The following is a 19,062-nucleotide window of genomic DNA, read 5'->3' on the forward strand; positions in this document are numbered from 1 at the left end:
TTCTTATCAACTTGACAGCACGTAGAATCACCATGGTATGCCCCATTTTATGCGCTATAATAACGATTTTGTGCTGGGTGGTGGTGGCGCACACCTTTAATCCTAGAACTCGGGAGGCAGAGGCAGGCGGATCTCTGAGTTCGAGGCTAGCCTGGTCTACAGAGTGAGTTCCAGGACAGCCAGGGCTACACAGAGAAACCCATCTCAAAAAAGCCCTGCCCCCAACCCCCAATATTTTATATCATGATAGTCTATACCACACTTCCATGTAATTTTAAAGCATATAAGCCATATTGTAAAGCAAAGGAGAAATTAGCAAGAAGTCTTTTTTTTTTTAATAATGGCCTAATAGACTTAGAAGCATAGAAATGTTTACCTGTAGTGAAGATGATAAGATGGTTATATATAGGCTAGCAGGATAGCTCAGTGGATCTAGGGGCTTGCTAGCTAAGCGTGATGGCCTGACTTTCATACCCAAGATCCACATGGTGGAATCTCGTGGGCCTCTGGAGAACCAGCTCCTGGAAGTTGTTCTCTGACTTCCACGTGTGCAGTAATTGTTCCCCCTTAACACTGAAGTAAGTTTTTTAAAAAGGTTATTAGGCCTGGCAGTGGTGGCACATGCCTTTAATCCCAGCACTTGGGAGACAGAGGCAGGCAGATTTCTGAGTTCGAGGACAGCCTGGTCTACAGAACGAGTTCCAGGACAGCCAGGGCTAACACAGAGAAACCCTGTCTCAAAAAAACAAAAAAAAGAAAGGTTATTAGATCAGTGTTTTCTTAACATGTGAGTAGTGACCCTTTTGCGGGGAGAGTCAAAGGATTCTGATAGGGGTTGCCTAAGACCATCAGAAAACATATTTACATTGTGATTCATAACAATAGCAAAATTACAGTTATGAAGGAGCAATGGAAATAATGTTATGGTTGGGGGTCACCACAACATGAGGAACTGTGTTAAAGGGTTGCAGCGTTAGGAAGGTTGAGAACCAGTGAACTAGATGATTGTGTAACTGTAGACCATGACAAATGCAATCTTTTCTTGGTTTTTGTGGGCTTCGTTTGGGTTTATTTTCATTTGGATTTAGTTTCCTCTTTGTAGCACTGGCTGATGTCAAATTGTTTTTTTGTTTGTTTGTTTGTTTTTGTTTTTTGTTTGTTTTGTTTTTGTTTTGAGCCAGGGTATCTCTACATAGTTCTGACTGTCTTAGAACTTGTTCTGTAGACTAGGAATTAAGGGTATGTACCACATCACCTCCAGCAAGGCCTTAAAGTCCTAACCATCATTCTGTATTGGTTCCTTTTCATTGCTGTGGTAAAATACCCAACTAAAGCAACCTAAGTTTATTTTGGTTCATGGTTCAAGGATACAGTCAGTCAAGGCGAGGAGGCATGGTAGTAGGACTGTAGGTAGGAGACATAGTGGTCACATAGTGTCTGCAGTAGAGAAACATGCTGGTACTGAGCTCACCTCCCCCTTCTGTTCACCCTGGCATCGCAGCATATTGGACAGCTCTGGAGGGTCCTCTCTAACTTAATCTAGAAACCCCCTCACAGACATGCCAAGGGGCTTCTTTCCCAGGGTGGTTCTAAATCCTGTGGATTGACAATCAAAGTTAACGTCACAGATACTGTAATCAGCCTTCCCATTTTTAATTACGATTTACTTCAAGTACTGAACAGCTCCTGGTGAAGTTCTAACTATAAAACCAAACATCAAGCAATGCACTTAGGAGCCTGAGGCAGGGGGATGATTGAGTTTGAGGCCAGCAAGGGCTATAAAGAGACATGATATTAAAAAATCAACAAGCAAACAAAAACCACGGACAACACAGTGTATCTCAAAACTGGTGGAGGTCAGGGGCGAGCAACAAAACACAGTGATGCCATTTCTGGAGATTCTGTGTAAGTAAAACCATGCAAAACAGAGGTGGACTCTGGGTCAAATGATGTACAGCCCGGCTTAGAAAGCTAATTGAGGCCGAGTACAGGATTGCTCCTCCTGTTGTCTCGTAAACCTGATAGATTGAAGCACCGACAGTGGGCATCCAAAGATGGCGGCTCAGCGGCTAAGAGCCTGAACCGCTCATGTGTAGGACCAGAGTTCAGTTCCCAAGTACCCAGCTTCCGGAGGCCCAGAACAGCTTCTTAGTCCAGCTCGAGGAGATTTGACAACTCTCTTCTGGGTTCTCTAGACACCTGTGCTCACATAGACACATGTGCGTACACATAAATAAATACAAAATCCATTTTAAAGGAGCTTATGATGCCCTCCAGTTAATGTCACAGCCAAGTAGCACTTCCACATACTTGTAAAACTCTTCCCCTAGGAGTTGACATCCTCTAACGAGAACTGCTTCTGAACATACTTGACTCCTCCCCACCCTCTCTCTGTCTCATTTTGTTTCATTTGAAGTTTTTTGCATAATAAGCGCTTTGAAAAAAAATTTAGGCTACATTGCCGAAACTCTACAGGCCCTATAATTTTCTCTATTGAGAAAATCCCCAAGTATTACATGATATTTGTTATTGCAAAAGGTATCCCTGTTTGCATTTTTGTTTGTCTTTTGGATCTTTTGGTTTCTGCCTGGGATAGACCCCCAGGGCCTTGTACGTGAAAGTCAAGTTTATTGTAGAGTCATACCCCTAGTGTAGCTAGCCTGTAAGACAGGCCCTCGGTGGTGACGTAGTTAAAACCACAGAACTTAGTTATCAAATGGCCTGATGACTAGAGCATGCTTCTTTTCCCTCTAGCCTCAGTGTTTGGCTGTTTGGTTTGTTGAGTGGTACCGGGAATGGGACTTCATGCACACTAAGTGTACCCTCTGCCCTTCGATAGGGGAGCCTAGGCAGGTGCTGTGTATTGAGTTACACCCCTGACCCCTAGCTGTGGGTGTGGAGGCATTCTAGATAAGGGCTTTACGAGTCACTTCCTTAGCCTTTCATTGGAGACAGTATGATCATTGATTTCTTTCCCCCAGACACATGCAAAAGGACTTTCTCACACCGCATCTTTCTTTTACACTATCTATTTATGTCTTAGGGTGTTTCTCATTTTTATAGATTTTTTTTATTCTCATTTTCCCCCCTACATGCATGTGTGTGCACCCCACTCAGGCCCAGTACCTTCAGAGTTCAGAAGAGAGCACTGTTGAAGCTCCTAATGGTGTCTATTCCCTAAACTATAGGAATCAGGGTGCTGGGTAGCAGATGCAGTCTTGTTGAGAGTAGCCGGTCCTTTATACAGTTTGCTCTGTGTCCCTTGCTTTCTTTTTCACATTCCCTGTTTTTGTCTCTTCTCTCTCCCTAACAGATCCAGAGTTAGGTGTTGGCGCACTACCTGAACACAACCAAGATGCGGGACCAATTGTCCCCAAGATCTCGGGTCTAGAGAGAAGCCAGGAGAAGAGCCAGGACTGTTGCAAAGAGCCCGTCTTTGAACCTGTGGTGCTCAAAGACCACAATCCTCAGCTCCCCCAGCTCCCGTCCCAGCCCCAGGCCGAGCCTCAGCTCCACATTCCTTCTCCAGACCCGGACTTGGTACCGCGCACCGAGGCTCCGCCCCAGTTCCCGCCTCCAAGTACACAGCCAGCCCAAGGACCCCCAGAAGCCCAGCTGCAGCCTGCCCCGCTGCCTCAGGTGCAGCGGCCACCCCGGCCACAGTCCCCCAGCCATCTGCTCCAGCAGACTCTTCCGCCTGTGCAGTCACATCCCTCCTCCCAGAGCCTCTCGCAGCCACTGTCAGCCTACAACAGCAGTAGCCTGAGCCTCAACAGCTTAAGGTGAGCGATACCCCAAATCTTCCACAGGGCATGCACGAGCTCGGGGAGACTAGAATTGTCTGTTTGGAACTTGCCCGGCCTTTTAATCAGTGAGGCTGAAAAATGGGAAAAGGAAGTGTTGGGTGAGTGTGGGTCTCTTGGGTGTGGAGGATTTGGTGGGGGCTGGGGGGTGGAATTGGGATAAAATTTCTATAGGGACTTGATGTATACAGAGAGGAGATGGGAAAAGTTTTTTTTAGTTTTTAGTTTTTTTGTTTTTTAAATAAACCAAACTTGAAGGAGCCGGGCACAAGGGCACACATTAATCCCAGCACTTGGGAGGCAGAGGCGGGTGAATCTCAGTGAATTGGAGAACAGCCTGGTCTACAGAGTGAGCTCCAGGACAGTCAGGGCTACACAGAGAAACCCTGCCTGGAGTGGGTGAGGAGGTAGGAGCGTGTGCCAGGGCATCCTGATGTATAGATAGCCAGCAGGCATGCTGAGGCTGAGGCACACCTGAAGAGAGTGTGAGGAGGGTGACTCTGTGGAAAAACTGTTATTTCCAGAGGCCCAGGGCCCCTAAGAGCCTGGGCTTCTTTTGTTTTAAGGCCCTTTCTCCACTTGGGGTCACTCAGCTCTGTTGAAAATGAGAGAGAATCCCTGTGTGGGTACCCACTCTCCCCTTTGACTTCATCAGGCCTCACAAGGGAAAGCTAGCCCGTTTGGTAGAATGCTTGCTTAGTGGACATGAAATCTTGGGTTCCTTCCTCGGCGCTGCCTAAACTTGACATGCCGGTGCACAGCTGTGATTCTAGCACCGGATAAATGGGTGCGTGAGGATGACGGGTTGTGAGACAGAGGCTAGCCTGAGCAGTGTGAAACCCTGTCTCCAAAAACAAACAAATAAAAATAAGTAAATAAAAAAATAAAAAAAATATCTTTTACTGTAATAAAGAAGAGAGTATTAATTGAAGAGCAACAAAAGGAATCGCTGACTTTTCCCCTTTCCCTTTTTTATTCTGACAGCAGCAGCAGAAGCAGTACTCCGGCAAAAACCCAGCCCGCCCAGCCTCACATCTCCCACCACCCGTCCGCCTCTCCCTTCCCCCTCTCCCTGCCCAATCACAGCCCCCTGCACAGCTTCACGCCCACCCTCCAGCCCCCTGCCCACTCACATCACCCCAATATGTTCGCCCCGCCCACTGCTCTGCCTCCTCCCCCGCCGCTGACGTCAGGAAGTCTTCAGGTGCCAGGGCATCCCGCAGGGAGCACATACTCAGGTGAGTTGAGGCAATCTCATTGGTACACCCGTACACCCATTGCCCCTCGGAAGGCACCACGTCACCTGACTGTATGACATCATGTTTTTCACGACTCTGGGATGTGTTCTCTGAGTCTTCTTCAAGCCTTTTGTGGCTGAGGCTCGGCAACAGTAAATACCAGTGCCTCTAAATTGTCCAGCAAAGCCCCGGGAGTTTGATGCTGAACAAGAAAACCGAATGGCTTAAGCTACACTATTTATTTATTTATTTATTTATTTATTTATTTATTTATTTTTATGGCATCACCACTGAGTGAAACTTAGATGATGTCATGTGCTCTATGACACACATTTAAGCTGTGATGATAGTTTCAGGCCTTTCTCTGTCTTGCCCCAGGATCTTAGGTTGTGTCTTAGTGTAGGGGTTTCCTTTGTCAAATAGGACCCCCTTCTATTAATGTTTATTTTTATTATTTTACATTTTTATTTTTGCGTTTAGAAGTGTGTGTGTGTGTGTGTGTGTGTCTGTCTGTCTGTCTGTCTGTCTATGTTTATGTATGCATGTGTGCCAGATTCACATGTGTGCAGGAAACCAGAAAGGCCAGAAGAGCGCATCGGATCCTGTGGCGCTAGAGTTACAAGTGACTGAGCCGCCTGACACCGTGCTTAGATTCACCTCTGATTCTCTACAAGAGCAATCAGTGCTCTTAACTGCTGAGCCATCTCTCCAGCCAAGTAGGGCTCTTTCTGTGTTCTGTTGAGGTGACAATACACCCCAAAATTTTAAAGACAGACATCCTGAGGCTGGGGGTTGGGGGAGGCTCAATATAGAGCCTACTTTGCAAACCTGAGGCCCTCAATTCAACCCTTAAAACACACATAGGAAAGAGAGGGAAGGTGGTGTACTGCTGTGATCCCAGCATAGGGGAGATGGAGACAGAAGGAATTGAGGGGCTCACTGGCCAGCCAGTCTAGTCACCTTGGTGCCGTACAGGCCAGTGAGCGACTGTCTCAAATACAAGCTGATGCCATTGAGGTGACTCAGTAGGTAAAGGCACTTGCCACAATGGCTGACTTCCATCACTAGGGCCACACATAGTGGAAGAAGAGAACCACTCCCCAACATTTTCCTGTGACCCCCACACATGTGGTAATGTGTACACCTACCCACAAATAAATGAATAAATGAATTAATTAAATTCATTTAATATTAATTGTAGAATATTAACTATGGATATTAGAAATAGATGTGTGTTTAAAGAAACATATGAACCTCAACTGAAGAATGACACCTTGAGGTTGACATTTGGCCTCCACACATGCGTGCCTCACACACGTGTAAGTGTGAACACACAGACAAAACAAACACAGATGAACCAACCTAGTGTTGGATTTTAATATTCTTTTCTTCTGGCTGTATTAACCAAACCTGTGCCCTGACGCTGATCTGGTCTAGCCACGTTACACCATGTCATAGAGCCATACCAGTCCTTGAAGAAGACATGGGCCGGGCGGTGGTGGCGCACGCCTTTAATCCCAGCACTTGGGAGGCAGAGGCAGGCGGATTTCTGAGTTCGAGGCCAGCCTGGTCTACAGAGTGAGTTCCAGGACAGCCAGGGCTACACAGAGAAACCCTGTCTCAAAAAAACCAAAAAAAAAAAAAAAAAAAAAAAAAGAAGAAGACATGGGAACCTGGAGGTATTCACAGATATAATGAATAGCTGGTGTGTCTCAATGTACCATAGTATTTGTGTGTGTGTGTGTGTGTGTGTGTGTGTGTGTTTGCGTGCACACATGTGAGTACATGTGTTTACCTGAAAGTAGAAGCAAGAACGTCAACTGTGGGTGTTGCTCCTTAGGGTAAAATCAACACACCTTGTCTTTGTTGTTTTTAGTGGGGTTTTGTGTTGTTGTTGTTGTTTTGAGACAGTTTTTCACTGGCCCAGAATTCACCAAGCAGGCCAGGCTGGGAGTGGCTGAGCTTGCCTTTTAGATGTGGGACTGAGAGACTAGGTATTGAACTTGCCGTGGGCTGAGAGCCAGCCTTGGTCTATTCCACCTCTTGTCCCTTTTGATCCAGGGCCTGGCTCCATCCCTGTTCATCACCAAGTACTGTGTCTTTATCCCTGCGTCATCCATCCATCCATCCATCCATCCATCATCCATCCATCCATCCATCCATCATCCATCCATCCATCCATCCATCATCCATCCATCCATCATCGCATAGCACTAGGTCCTTGTAGGTGTTACCCAGCTGTTTAATATTATAGCACGACACTGTCATCTACAGAGTTCACACTGGGGGACTGCACAATCAGATTTTACACACACACACATACACACACACACACACACACACAGTTTCACTGTGCATTGGTAGAGCGCTTGCCCAGCATGTACAAGGCCCTGGGTTCCATCCCTACTGCTACATAAAACCATGTCAGTGGTGCAAGTCTGTAGTCCCAGAGCTCAGAAGGCAGAGGCAAGAGGTTCAGAGGATCAGGGGTTCAAGGTCATTCCCTGCTGCATCGGGAGTTCGAAGTTATTCTGGGCTACATGAGCCTCTTCCTTAGTATAAAGCAAACTAAGACAAGAACCTCATAATGCATTAAATAAGTTAATGGTTCTGCGTCAGGCCACATCCATAGCTCTCCTTGCATGTGGTGTGCACCCTGGACATGCCTGCAACCAGAATGCCCAGTCCTGAAAGGAAAGGCGTCAGCACTGTTACCTCCCTTTCCTTCTTTTCCAGAACAAGATATCCTGAGGCAGGAACTGAACACGCGTTTCCTGGCCTCTCAGAGTGCTGACCGAGGGGCATCCCTGGGCCCTCCACCCTACCTGCGGACCGAGTTCCATCAACATCAGCATCAGCACCAGCACACGCATCAGCACACGCACCAGCACACCTTCACACCGTTCCCCCACGCCATCCCGCCCACTGCCATCATGCCGACGCCAGCACCTCCCATGGTGCGTACCCCAGGCAGAAATGTGAGGATAAGTAGCGCATGCAGCTTGGCTCGGGGGTTGGCATGGGCATTGGGAGACCCTGGAGAGGGCTTGGGGAGCGGCGACTCTGTGAACAGTGGGGTGGTATCCCATAGGTCGTGCCCATCTCTGCTAATGAACTCTGGTCCTAGAGCACCAGAGTTGGGATGTTCTTTTAGATGGCCATCGCCGGCACTGTGGATAGATTTAATTCTCGGTGCCTTCAGAGCACCCCAATGAAGCCTTGCTGACTTCCTAAAGGGTTGTTATGTTTGCTTGTGCATGCTGGGTAATCCCCAGGTCTAAAACAGTTTAATACCAATATAGAAAGACTCGGAAAGATTGGGGATGAAGAGAAGAGACGCGAGGGGCCGGTTGGGAGGATGACCACCCTGGGTACTGCCTCTTCCTTGGTCAAGTATTTCTCCCGTTTTCCTAGAACTGCCATATATCTTGTTTTATTCTATGACACAGTACCCCAACCTTACGTTACATCTTATAGCAAGCAGGCAGCAGGGACAGACAGATGTGCCCCACAGAGATACAGCTGAGCAGTGACATAGCTTTACTTTATCTTGTCTGGGGACTGGCACATGTGTGGAGAATTAGGATATTTGGTCTAGATATCAAGAGAACTAGTGAATGGTGCTGAAGTAGAATTCTAGATATATTCTAGATATATTCCATATAGGCCCATAGAGTGACTACTAATCTTTAACATGTAAGAGGGTACTTGGAGCTAGGGAGATGACTCAGTGGTTAAGAGCATTACTGTTCTTCCAGAGGACCAAAGTTCCTTTCCCAGCCTCCAGGTTGTACAGCTCCCACCCACCTTTAACTCTAGCTGCAGGGGACCCAGCGCCCACTTCTGGTCTCCATAGCTACCTGAACACTAGTGCACATACCCCGCCCCCCACCCCCACAGACATAATTTTTCTTTTTTTAAGAATACACTTTTTTTTTTTTCTGCTCAGAGGCAAGGCTCCAAGATGAACCCCAAATCACTCAGTATTTTGTGTTGTAACATGTCACTGAGGCAGAGGGGAGTTGGTTCTTGGCACGAGTTACATGGTGTCTTGGGGTTCCTATTGCTATGATGAATCACCATGACCAAATCAACTTCGGGGAGGGAAGGGGTTTATTTGGCTTATGTATCCAGAGTCATAGTCCAGTGAGGGAAATCAAGGCAGGAACTCAAACTGAGCAGGAACCTGGAGGCAGGAGCTGATGCGGAGGCCATGGAGTGCTGCTTACTGGCTTGCTCCCCATGGTTTGCTCAGCCTGCTTTCTTACAGCACCCAAGACCACCAGCCCCAGAATGGCACTGCTTTCAAAGGCCTGGGCCATTCCCCGTCAATCACTAATCTAAAACATGCCCTAAGGCTTTCCTATAGCCCGTCTTCTAGACATATTTTCTCAACTGAGATTCCCTCCTCTCAGATGACCCTAGCTTATGTCAAGTTGGCATAAAACTAGCCAGCACAGGTGGGATGGTTTATCTGGATAACTGCCTATTTGCTCCACTTTGGCTGTTTGCCTTGTGCCAGTCCCCAAATGTAGCATCAAGGAGTCCCAAGGATTGGGCCACACTGGGTGGACTTATTCACTTTGTATTTACATTCTGGGTGCTTCTTGTTGGGAGCTCAGACTTGCTTTTTTGTGCCCCACGAGGTTGGCACGGAAGCTTGTCTGGTGGGTGTCCTCTCCTGGAGGGGTGAACGGAACGTGCAGCTAAAGTAACTAGCTTTTGCTTTGATCCCTTTTGCAGTTTGACAAATACCCCACCAAAGTTGACCCATTCTACCGGCATAGTGTGAGTCATCCTGCTGTGCTATACACATTTGTCGTAACGCCTTTTCCATTTCCAGTACTCTTGCCACAGATGAGTAAGCGCCCGGCAGCCTTCCCTGTCATCTGTGCAAGAGTCTCCCCATCTCTCCTTTACCATTCGGGGTGCGTGCTTGTATGCCATTTTCCGCTTTGGGTGGCGATGCAGTATCATCTTCCAAATCAAAAGATCATCAGCAAGACAGCTGCGGTGTGGCTCGGCCTGCTAAGCCCACACCCGGAGAAACGAAGGCAGGAGGATCAGGGGTTGAGGTAGTCCTTACTACAGCCTGGGCTATGTAGGCCCCTATCTTACAAAAGCAAAACAACAGTAAATTGTTAGCGTTGCCCCATTTTAGAACGTTTTGAAATCATCTGAAATGGCTATCAAAAAGAATGGGTGGGCACTCGTTATTGTCTTAGGAGAGTACGAAATCACAGATTTCAGTTATTCGAAAGGCTAGGAACACAGAACTCCTGGGATTTAGTTTGAATTCTTTCCTATATATAAAACCATTCCTTTTATTCAGAATCATGCCTCTTGAAAAAGTGGATTTTTCTTCCCTTCTAGACTAAACACAGAACCCTTTTTCACATAGGCAGATTGCTACGCAGACTTTGTTCCAACTGGACAATTAAAAATGTCAGTTAATTTTTTTAAAAGGTCTTAGCTAGACATGGCGGAACACGCCTGTCAGCATAGCACTTGGAAAAAAATGGAGGCAGGAAGATCCAGAGTTCAAGACCAGCCTTTGGGCTACCTGAGACCCTCCCTCTTTCTCTCAAAACAAAAGCAAAAACAAAGCAAGCAAACAAAAGGCCTTAAAATGGGAAAAAATACTACTCCCTTCTTTAGACTCACTCTTTATTTGAAGTATACATCCCAGGCTATAGATTGCTACTAACCCGAGTTATATGTTGAGCCACGAGACAAGAGCTCCTCTGTACAGAGTTCTGACTATTTGACTATGATATTTTGATTATGGGGTGAATACTGCATCATTTTGATCTGTGCTTACGGGTTAATTTGTATCTTTATAGCAAAAACACGGAAGATTAGTAATTGTTGCTCAAACGTCCAGGTCCTGTTGCTTCATTAGACAGCACTGTCTCCACACTGCAGTTGTAATGCTCCTTAAAAACATCAGGAAAGGCTGAATTCACTCAGCTTCAAATAGATACAAGCACACCGCTTACTATGCAAGAGTAGCTGAGCATCTAGACCAGAGCATACTAGTGATCGGTTAGAACTGTCTTCTCTCTAGAGGCCTTCAGAACTGACCCAAGTAAGAGCTCTTGGAATTAGAGGGGCCTGGGGCTGTAGAGCAGTCTTCCTAATATGAAGAAGCCCTGGGTTTCATGATCAGCACAGAATTAAACCAGGCATGGTACTGCACACCTGTGGCCCCGGAAGTTGGAGATGGAGACACGAAGGTCAAGAGTTCAAGGTTATCCTCAGTTACATAGGGAACTCCTCCATGACCCTGTCAGACAGGTTGGTGGTTAAGAGTCCTTGCTGCTCTTGTGAAGGACCAGAGTTCAATTCCCAGAACTCAGATAGGGTGGTTCCTAACTGCCTGTAACTCCAGCCCAGAGGATACAGCTCCCTCTTCTGGATTCCACAGGGACTACACTCAAGCATGTGAATGTACATATACATACACACACAGAAAAAATTTTAAAATATGTAAGTAGTAGTAGGAGGAGAAAAAAAAATATATCTCCAGTCCCCATGTGGTCCACCCTGGACTGCTGAACTCTAGGGCACAAAAGCATTTTAGCAATGACAATGAGAATTCAATAAATCTGTGGGTTTCTTCTTTGATTGTGCCTGCCTCACACACGGTACAGTCTGCACTTAACTCAGTGCTTTCCAGATTTAAATGAAAAGTCAGGGGTTGAGGAGATGGCTTGGTCCTTTACAAGCATGGGGACCTGAGTTCAAATCCCAGAACCCAAGTGAAAAAGCCTGGCATGAGGCATAATGGTACATACTCTTAATCTCAGCACTGGGGAGTTGGTGGGACAGGGGGATTCCTGGGATTCACTGGCCAGCCCCACATCCCTGTCTCACAAAACAAGGCAGACAGGCTGAGGAGATGGCTCAGTGAGTAAAAATGTTTGCCGTGTAAGTCTGGCAACCTGAGTTCAATGTCTAGGACCCACATAAAGTGAAAGAGAACTAATTTATCATATGGTGACACCCACACCCCCTATATGTATCATGCCCCTGACTACTACTAATTATTATAATAATAACTATAATAATAATAATAAATAAAGTTTCTAGAAAACCAAGATACTCTTGATAAGCTCGCTCTCTCTCTCTCTCTCTCTCTCTCTCTCTCTCTCTCTCTCTCTCACACACACACACACACACACACACACACACACACACTATGAAGTAGAAATAAGTGAGAGACCAGACAGATAATGAAATCATGCTAACAAAAGATGTCATATGCTCAGTGGGTGGCCCAGGCTAGCTTCTGAGACCCAAGTGTCAGAGCCTTCTTACTCATTGGCCACTCAAGATAGAGGAGCAGTAAAGAGGCCTGAGTGTCTGGGAAGGACTCTGTTTTATGACTGAGACACTTCAGGCTTTTTGACAAGAGACAGGAGTGAGCCATATTTCTCTTCTAAGAGGTCTGCAACACAGGGGAGGAGAGGGGAGTGGGCTTACCATTTTTCTTTTTTAATTGTAACCATTAGAGAGGAAAGGGCCACTTGGAGGCAGAGTCGTAGAAATCTGAGTATTTTAATACAGCATGTATTTAATTACTCTGCTTTCTACAGCATACTGGGGGAGAGTTATTTCATAATATTAGCAATAGTGGCTAATCTATGAAGTAGTTTCCCCTGCTTTGGGGGATTAAGGACGTTATAAGGCAAATTAAGATGCAGTGCGTTCAAGTAGCTGAAACACAATTTTAGACTTAAAAGTAGTTTTAAATGAGGGTACTTGGCTGGCAATCGCTGTTTAAGTGGATTTGGTTCAATATCAATTAGTGTGGAAAAGTTCTTGGTATCTTTGCAGAGAGCGAAACGAAACAGGGAACAACAGGAAACGTCACATACTCCGAAGATAGTCACAATTCCAGAGTCGCGACTTTTAGTCATTGCTGAAAACAGCTAGCTTAGAGCATTGTTAAGGCACTCTTGTTATTGTTTTTTTTTTTTTTTTTAACTTACCAAACATTGTTGAGAATGGGGAAGTTGCTTAAATACCAATGATAGCTTGATCATGGAGTCAGAGAAATAAGATTTCTCAAGGACTGAGACATTTCTGCTGCCTTTGGTTGCTCAGTATGTCTGTTTATTTTGCCCCACCCTGCCTCTCCACTATTGTATTGTAAGCCTTCAAATCCAGAAGACTTGCACTTCATTAGGACACTTCTTTGTGAGTGGTCAGAACCATGAAGATGGCTCAGCTCCCCTCCCATAGCTTCCAACAATGCAGAGTGGCCATGGAGGATTCCTGCTTTGTGTGTAAATACACTGGAGCCTTGAGTACCTGCAAGTCTGGGACAGGAGGAAGTTAAAATTGAAACATGGGATTCCAGACCTCCCTGTCTTACCTCCTTTGCTTCAAATGATCAGTAATGGGAGACCAGGCTGCATGATTCTTTTTAGAGTGTCTATGAAAATTGGCAGTAGACCATTTAAAATGTAGACCGAGTCATTGAACCCTGTACAAATATCTACCATCATTTTTAGATGAGGGGATTAAATTGTCCCCTGGAAATGCCACTTCTAGAACAACCTAACGAAGCAAGGAATGTTCGATAGTCTCTTTCCTCGAGTCACCAAGCATCTGAATTCATTTCAGCCTCACCAAGTTTCAACAATATCAAATCCTGGCCCTTGTAAAGACCTTCTCTTCTCTTTCTTGGTTTTTCTTTTTGTCCCAATTCACTTGTAATTTCCTGGGCGTCTTGTTGTGCTTAGCGTCCCCTCCTGTTTTCGATATGCATGGAGGGCTTCTATGTGATTTCTTGATTAATAATTAGCAAAGCTCTCTCTCTAATGATGTTCTCATCGGGGACATCATTTGTTGGCCGATTGATTCTGAACTACTTTTTAACTTTTTTCGTTAAACATTCATGGTGCATCTGTGTGTTCATCTCATCATAGCTTGGCTAATGGCATCATACTGAGATTGGCTGGCTTGCTAATGTCGATGTCTTTCTATGGGAATTGGGACATATCACGTGACCCCCCTACTAAAACCTTTTTTTTTTTTTTTTTAAATCCCTCCCCGTCTTTGGCTACAGCTCTTCCACTCCTATCCTCCTGCGGTCTCTGGTATACCCCCCATGATCCCACCCACGGGCCCTTTCGGTTCACTCCAAGGAGCATTCCAGCCGAAGGTAAGAACCTCAGAGCGAAGACATGGCTACCTGCCTTAGTGGAGGGCCAGGCTAGGCATGCCAGTGGGTTGTATACATGCTTGTCTACAGCAATGAGTCCGTACACCCAAAGGGACCCTGAGGGGTAGAATGAGGCTTTTTCTTTCCTAGTTCATTTAGTTTCAAATCCAAACAGAGAGGAAACTTGCCGTTGCCAGGCCCGCAGTTGCAGTTGAGCCAAGTTTCCTATACTCTTCAGAATATACAGAAGAGGGGCTGGAGGAGTGGCTGGTGGTGTAAGTCCTTTTGGCTTTTGCAGAGGTCCCAAGTTCAATTCTCAGCACTCACATCAGGCAGCTCACAGCTTCCTGTAACTCCAGCTCTGGGGCATCCAATGCCCTCTTCTAGCTCTGTGAATACTCACAGCATATGCCATACACACACAGACAAACACACTTACACATAAATAAAATAAAAACCAAATGCTGAAAAATATTATAGGCCACATATAGGATGGATATATATATATATATCCATATATATATGGATATATCTCCTCCCAAAACTATGGACATTTCTTTTTTAAAAAAATAACTTTTCCCATTAGCATGTATTAATTATAAACAATAATGGATTTTATTATGTCTTCTATATAAATAATATATATAACAAACTTTGACATACTTACCTCTTGTCTTCTTCCCACTCCGCTGGCCCTCTCTCCTCCCTCCTCCCCCACACCGGAGACCATTGACCTGAACTAGGTTATAGGGAACATGAGTGAAGGGTTACTTATGTGAGCAGAACAGCTTACCACTGGCTATACCAGCCAAAGAAAAGGATGTTTCTTTGGGGGAAATTCTACTAAACATTAATTAAATGTCTGGTAGAGAGTGCCAGCTTGCCTCTGAGGTGTGCATTACGAATAATTGTATAGTTGAGGTATTGGTTGATTTTTAGTGATAAAGGGGGTTAAACGTTCCCAGGCCAAAGTTGATTTCTGTTCCTTTAGTCTGAGAAAGATTTTTTTCTGTTTACTCTCTGTCCTTCTCTGCATCAACCGTGCATCTGTGCACCCAGTGTGTCTGCAAGTGGCGAGGCAAAAGCTTACTTTCTCTGTGCTCTTTCCCCGTCTCTGCTCATCCCAGAACATTTTGCCCACATGTATGTATGTGCTCCATATGCATGCTTGGTGCTACTCCAGAAGAAGGGTCAGATCTCCTAGAACTGGAATTAGAGATGGTTGTAAGCCAACACGTGAGTGCTAGGAACGAATCCCAGCTCCTCTGCGAGAGTAGCAGATACTCTTAACCACTCAGCTACCCTACTCCTTGAAATTCATTCACCTTTTATTCTTAGTAAGAATTAAATTATTTTCTACCTAGAGAATAATATCAACACAGGCTCTGTTACCCATAAAGGTCAACATTCCAAAGTAGTTCGACAGCACTTTACCTTTAGAGCACCTCCCTAGACTCCCCCAGTGAGGGGTTGGGGGAGACATGTCTCAGATATATACCACTTGTCTGGCATACACAAGTCTTTAGATTCAATCACAGCCACATCAGAAGAATACAGTACTTAAATCCTTTATTTTACTTAAATTCTCATTTTTGAATTGAATTATGCTTCTTCAGTGGCCAACCACACTTAGTTGAGCTACTGTGCTGTGTGGGGTTTGGTTTCTGCCCCCTCCCCACCTCTCATTCCCACTCTGAAGCTAAAGCACCAGTTTGAGACCAGAGTCTCCTGGATTGAACACACTATGTTTTCAAAGGTGTGTTACCATAAAAACCGGAAACGGGGAGAGAAATTAAAAAGGCATTAGAGGTTGGATGTTGTGTCTTTGAAATCACCCTCATGTGCTTGGAACTGCGGCTTAGATGCCAGGGTCTGTGTACACAGGGCTTTTATAATGACCGCACCAAGTGGTGGTGAATTTTAGACTCCGTTCCTTGGTTCTCAGTAATCCCTCAGACCCTGGTCTGTCCCCACTAGGTTGAGACAGATCTCCAGTGCGTCCCCAAGCAGACTGGTAGGTCATTTAATAAATTAGACTATTTCCCTCACTTGCAATTATCCAATCACACCACAAACTACATCTGGGCAAGAAAGTGTCTCTCGGTGTTGAAATAAGCCTTTCCAGGCCATCTTCCTGATTGAATATGTAGATTGCTGTTCATTAGCAGGTTCTTCATATGTATGCAAATCAGGCTGTTAACAACTGCAGCTTAATTGTTAGTTGTACAGCAGCTGATTGCTTTTCTTCCATTCTCTGGCTCTCTTGTTTTCTTTCCACACTTCTCCTTGTAGGCAAGCTTCATGCCTCAACTTGAGCTTTTCTCCTGGCTCCCCAGTGAGTTCACTTCTAATGTGACGATCCTTACAGATTGTAGCTTCTTAAAGAAAATCAGGACTAGTCCGTAGCTCAGTGGGTAAAGGCAGTAGCCATAGCCACCGGCCCTGAGTTCCATCCCCAGAACCTACGTGGTGGAAGGGAGAGGCCTGGCTCTTACAAGTTGCCTTATAACCTTCACCTTTGTACACACACACACACACACACACACACACGTAAATAAGTTTCAAAAGCCACTAGAGGAGGCTGGACCCTAAAGTTTAGGAAGTAAAGCCATATGACACTAAGCCCAGGGAATTGAGCTGGCTCCCAGTGAGCTACATGGTGGAGGGAGAGAACTGACTCCTGCAAGTTGCCCTCTGATCTCCACACATGCCCACAGACAGACAGACAGACAGACACAGACCCACAAATATACAGACAAATAAATACATGTATTACATATAATCTATACATTTCTAATTTTTCAGAAAGAAAATAGCATCTATAGCTGGGCACAGTGGTGCATACCTTCACTCCTAGTACTTGAAAGGCCGAGGCAAGCAGCTCTCTGGGTTCAAGGCCAGCCTAGTCTACACAGCAAACAAATTTCAGGCCAGCCAGGGCTGCATAGTAAGAGCCCTTATCTTAAAAGAAAACAACTAGAAACAAACAAACAAGAAAACCTACTGTTTTTTAAAACTCTCACAAGACATAACTGTTCTCGTTGAAGTACACTGTTTTTTTGTTACTGTTGATTGAGAAGACAAATGTCTAGCCATGCAGTTAATATTATTAGTGATATTTAAGTCCGGTGATCGGGTTTGGAAGAACAGCAGCAGAGTTTAGTAGGAAGTCTTATGCCGGCCCTACATTAGTTTCTCTTATCCCATTTTGTCTGTCACGAATAAGTGATTACTGAGTATAATTTCCCAGTATTACCTCCCAGTTAGGATATCTAGGTATCTTAGTGTCCAAACAACCCGCCAGCCTTCCTGAAAGACGCAACTTGCGTGGACGTTAGAATCGTGGACTTAAGTGTCTCTTTCAGTGTTTGGTGGGAAAGCAGGGGGAGAGAGATGAGAATAGTAAAAGGAAACCAGAGGCAGTTAGTGGTGTGGGTCTTAGTTTCTTAGATCCTAAAGCGGGGATCACCTGCACCTTCTTATCAAGCATCCCGCCTAAGCTGCTCAGCTCCTCGCACGCCCCTCAGTAGGGCGAGACAACAGGAGTAGTATTCTAGCTTTTTAAATTTTTTTTAAAGATTAATTTTTTTCCTTTAAATCGTGTGTCTCTGTGTGTGCATGTAAATGAAGTACCCAAGGAGCCTTAAGACATCAGATCCCTCTGGAATTCTAGGCAGTTGTGAGCCTTCTGATGTGGGTGCTGGGGATTGAACCCAGCTCACCTACAAGAGCAGCAAGCACTCTTAACTGCTGAGCCACCTCTCCAGCCCCAAACTAGAGCCTCAGGTCCCATCTCATGGGCTAAACTCACACACAAGCCCCACACAAGCTCAGACGCTCCCTCCCACTAACATCTATAAGGATAAGGAGTTCCTTTGTTATGTGGGTTGTTCTTGGGTCTTCCATCCCAGCTCTTTCTCCCATCCCCACCCCTAGTCCAGTGGTGCACTTACTAGTCCCAGCTCTATAGAGACAGAGAAGAAAGGATCCCCATGACTGTGGGCTTAGTTAGCCAGGGCTCTCCATGTTCAGAGAGACCCTGCCTCAAAAAATAAAAAATAAAAAAAGGGTGGAAAGCAATTGAGGAAGACACCATATGTCAATCTCTGGCTTCAGCATGCATGCATGTGCACCTGAAAACATAGACATACAACACACACACACAGCTAAAAATGTAAAACATTGTAATCCAGAACAAGATAAGGGAGCTGATGCTTCATTTCTGCTACTGTGTAAGAAAGATAAAGCTTGCTTTCCCGTGCATCCTAAGCTGTGGTCTGATTCATTTGCAGACATCCAACCCTATTGACGTGGCTGCCCGGCCTGGAACAGTTCCACATACTCTGCTCCAAAAGGACCCAAGGGTACGTGCAAAGTCAGGCTTGGTTACAGGTAATACCAAGGGCATTTGCAAAGGATGACCCGCCCAGGGCTCTTACCTTGGATGGTTATGGCAGAAAACACCTGTTTCTTAGAGACGGCACAGTCTCCCCAACTGCGTGAATGACTCGGGGTCATTCATGACTTGGCTAGGATTAAAAAAAAAAAAAATTTTTTTTTTTGAGCCCAGAAATTGAGTGCCACCAGCCTGACTCCCTTCTGTCTGACTGGTCCAGTATTCCGCTGCTCACATCTCTCAGGCACAAAAGAAATCACCATAGAATCCCCTGAATGGAAAAGTACTCAGCGTTTTCTTCCTGAAAGTTAGGTGTGTGTGTATGTGTGTGCACACTAAGGGCACTCGCGCACGGATGCGAGTACACACACACACACACACACACACATCTATCATCTTGTTTGAGGTCAGGAAGTTATCGGAGCGCTCTACTCTTGGAGATGGAGCATGCTC

General features: G+C 45.5%; 1 protein-coding gene across 3 annotated transcripts in view; it reads left to right on the forward strand.

The window, feature by feature from the left end:
- Auts2 (activator of transcription and developmental regulator AUTS2) overlaps window positions 1-19,062 on the forward strand; it is a 1,072,043-nt gene that overhangs the window by 1,031,092 nt on the left and 21,889 nt on the right. Inside the window, exons 7-12 of one of the 3 annotated variants that reach the window (XM_028766103.1) lie at window positions 3,314-3,782; window positions 4,791-5,041; window positions 7,778-7,998; window positions 9,785-9,829; window positions 14,118-14,213; window positions 18,506-18,577. In XM_028766103.1, the coding sequence (XP_028621936.1) occupies window positions 3,314-3,782; window positions 4,791-5,041; window positions 7,778-7,998; window positions 9,785-9,829; window positions 14,118-14,213; window positions 18,506-18,577 (1,154 nt within the window). Of the gene's footprint in view, window positions 1-3,313; window positions 3,783-4,787; window positions 5,042-7,777; window positions 7,999-9,784; window positions 9,830-14,117; window positions 14,214-18,505; window positions 18,578-19,062 lie in introns of all 3 variants that reach the window. The other 2 variants (XM_028766102.1, XM_028766104.1) reach the window with 2 other exon arrangements.

Source organism: Grammomys surdaster, unplaced genomic scaffold, assembly GCF_004785775.1.
Source record: "Grammomys surdaster isolate TR1022 unplaced genomic scaffold, NIH_TR_1.0 166, whole genome shotgun sequence".
Lineage (NCBI taxonomy): Eukaryota > Metazoa > Chordata > Mammalia > Rodentia > Muridae > Grammomys > Grammomys surdaster.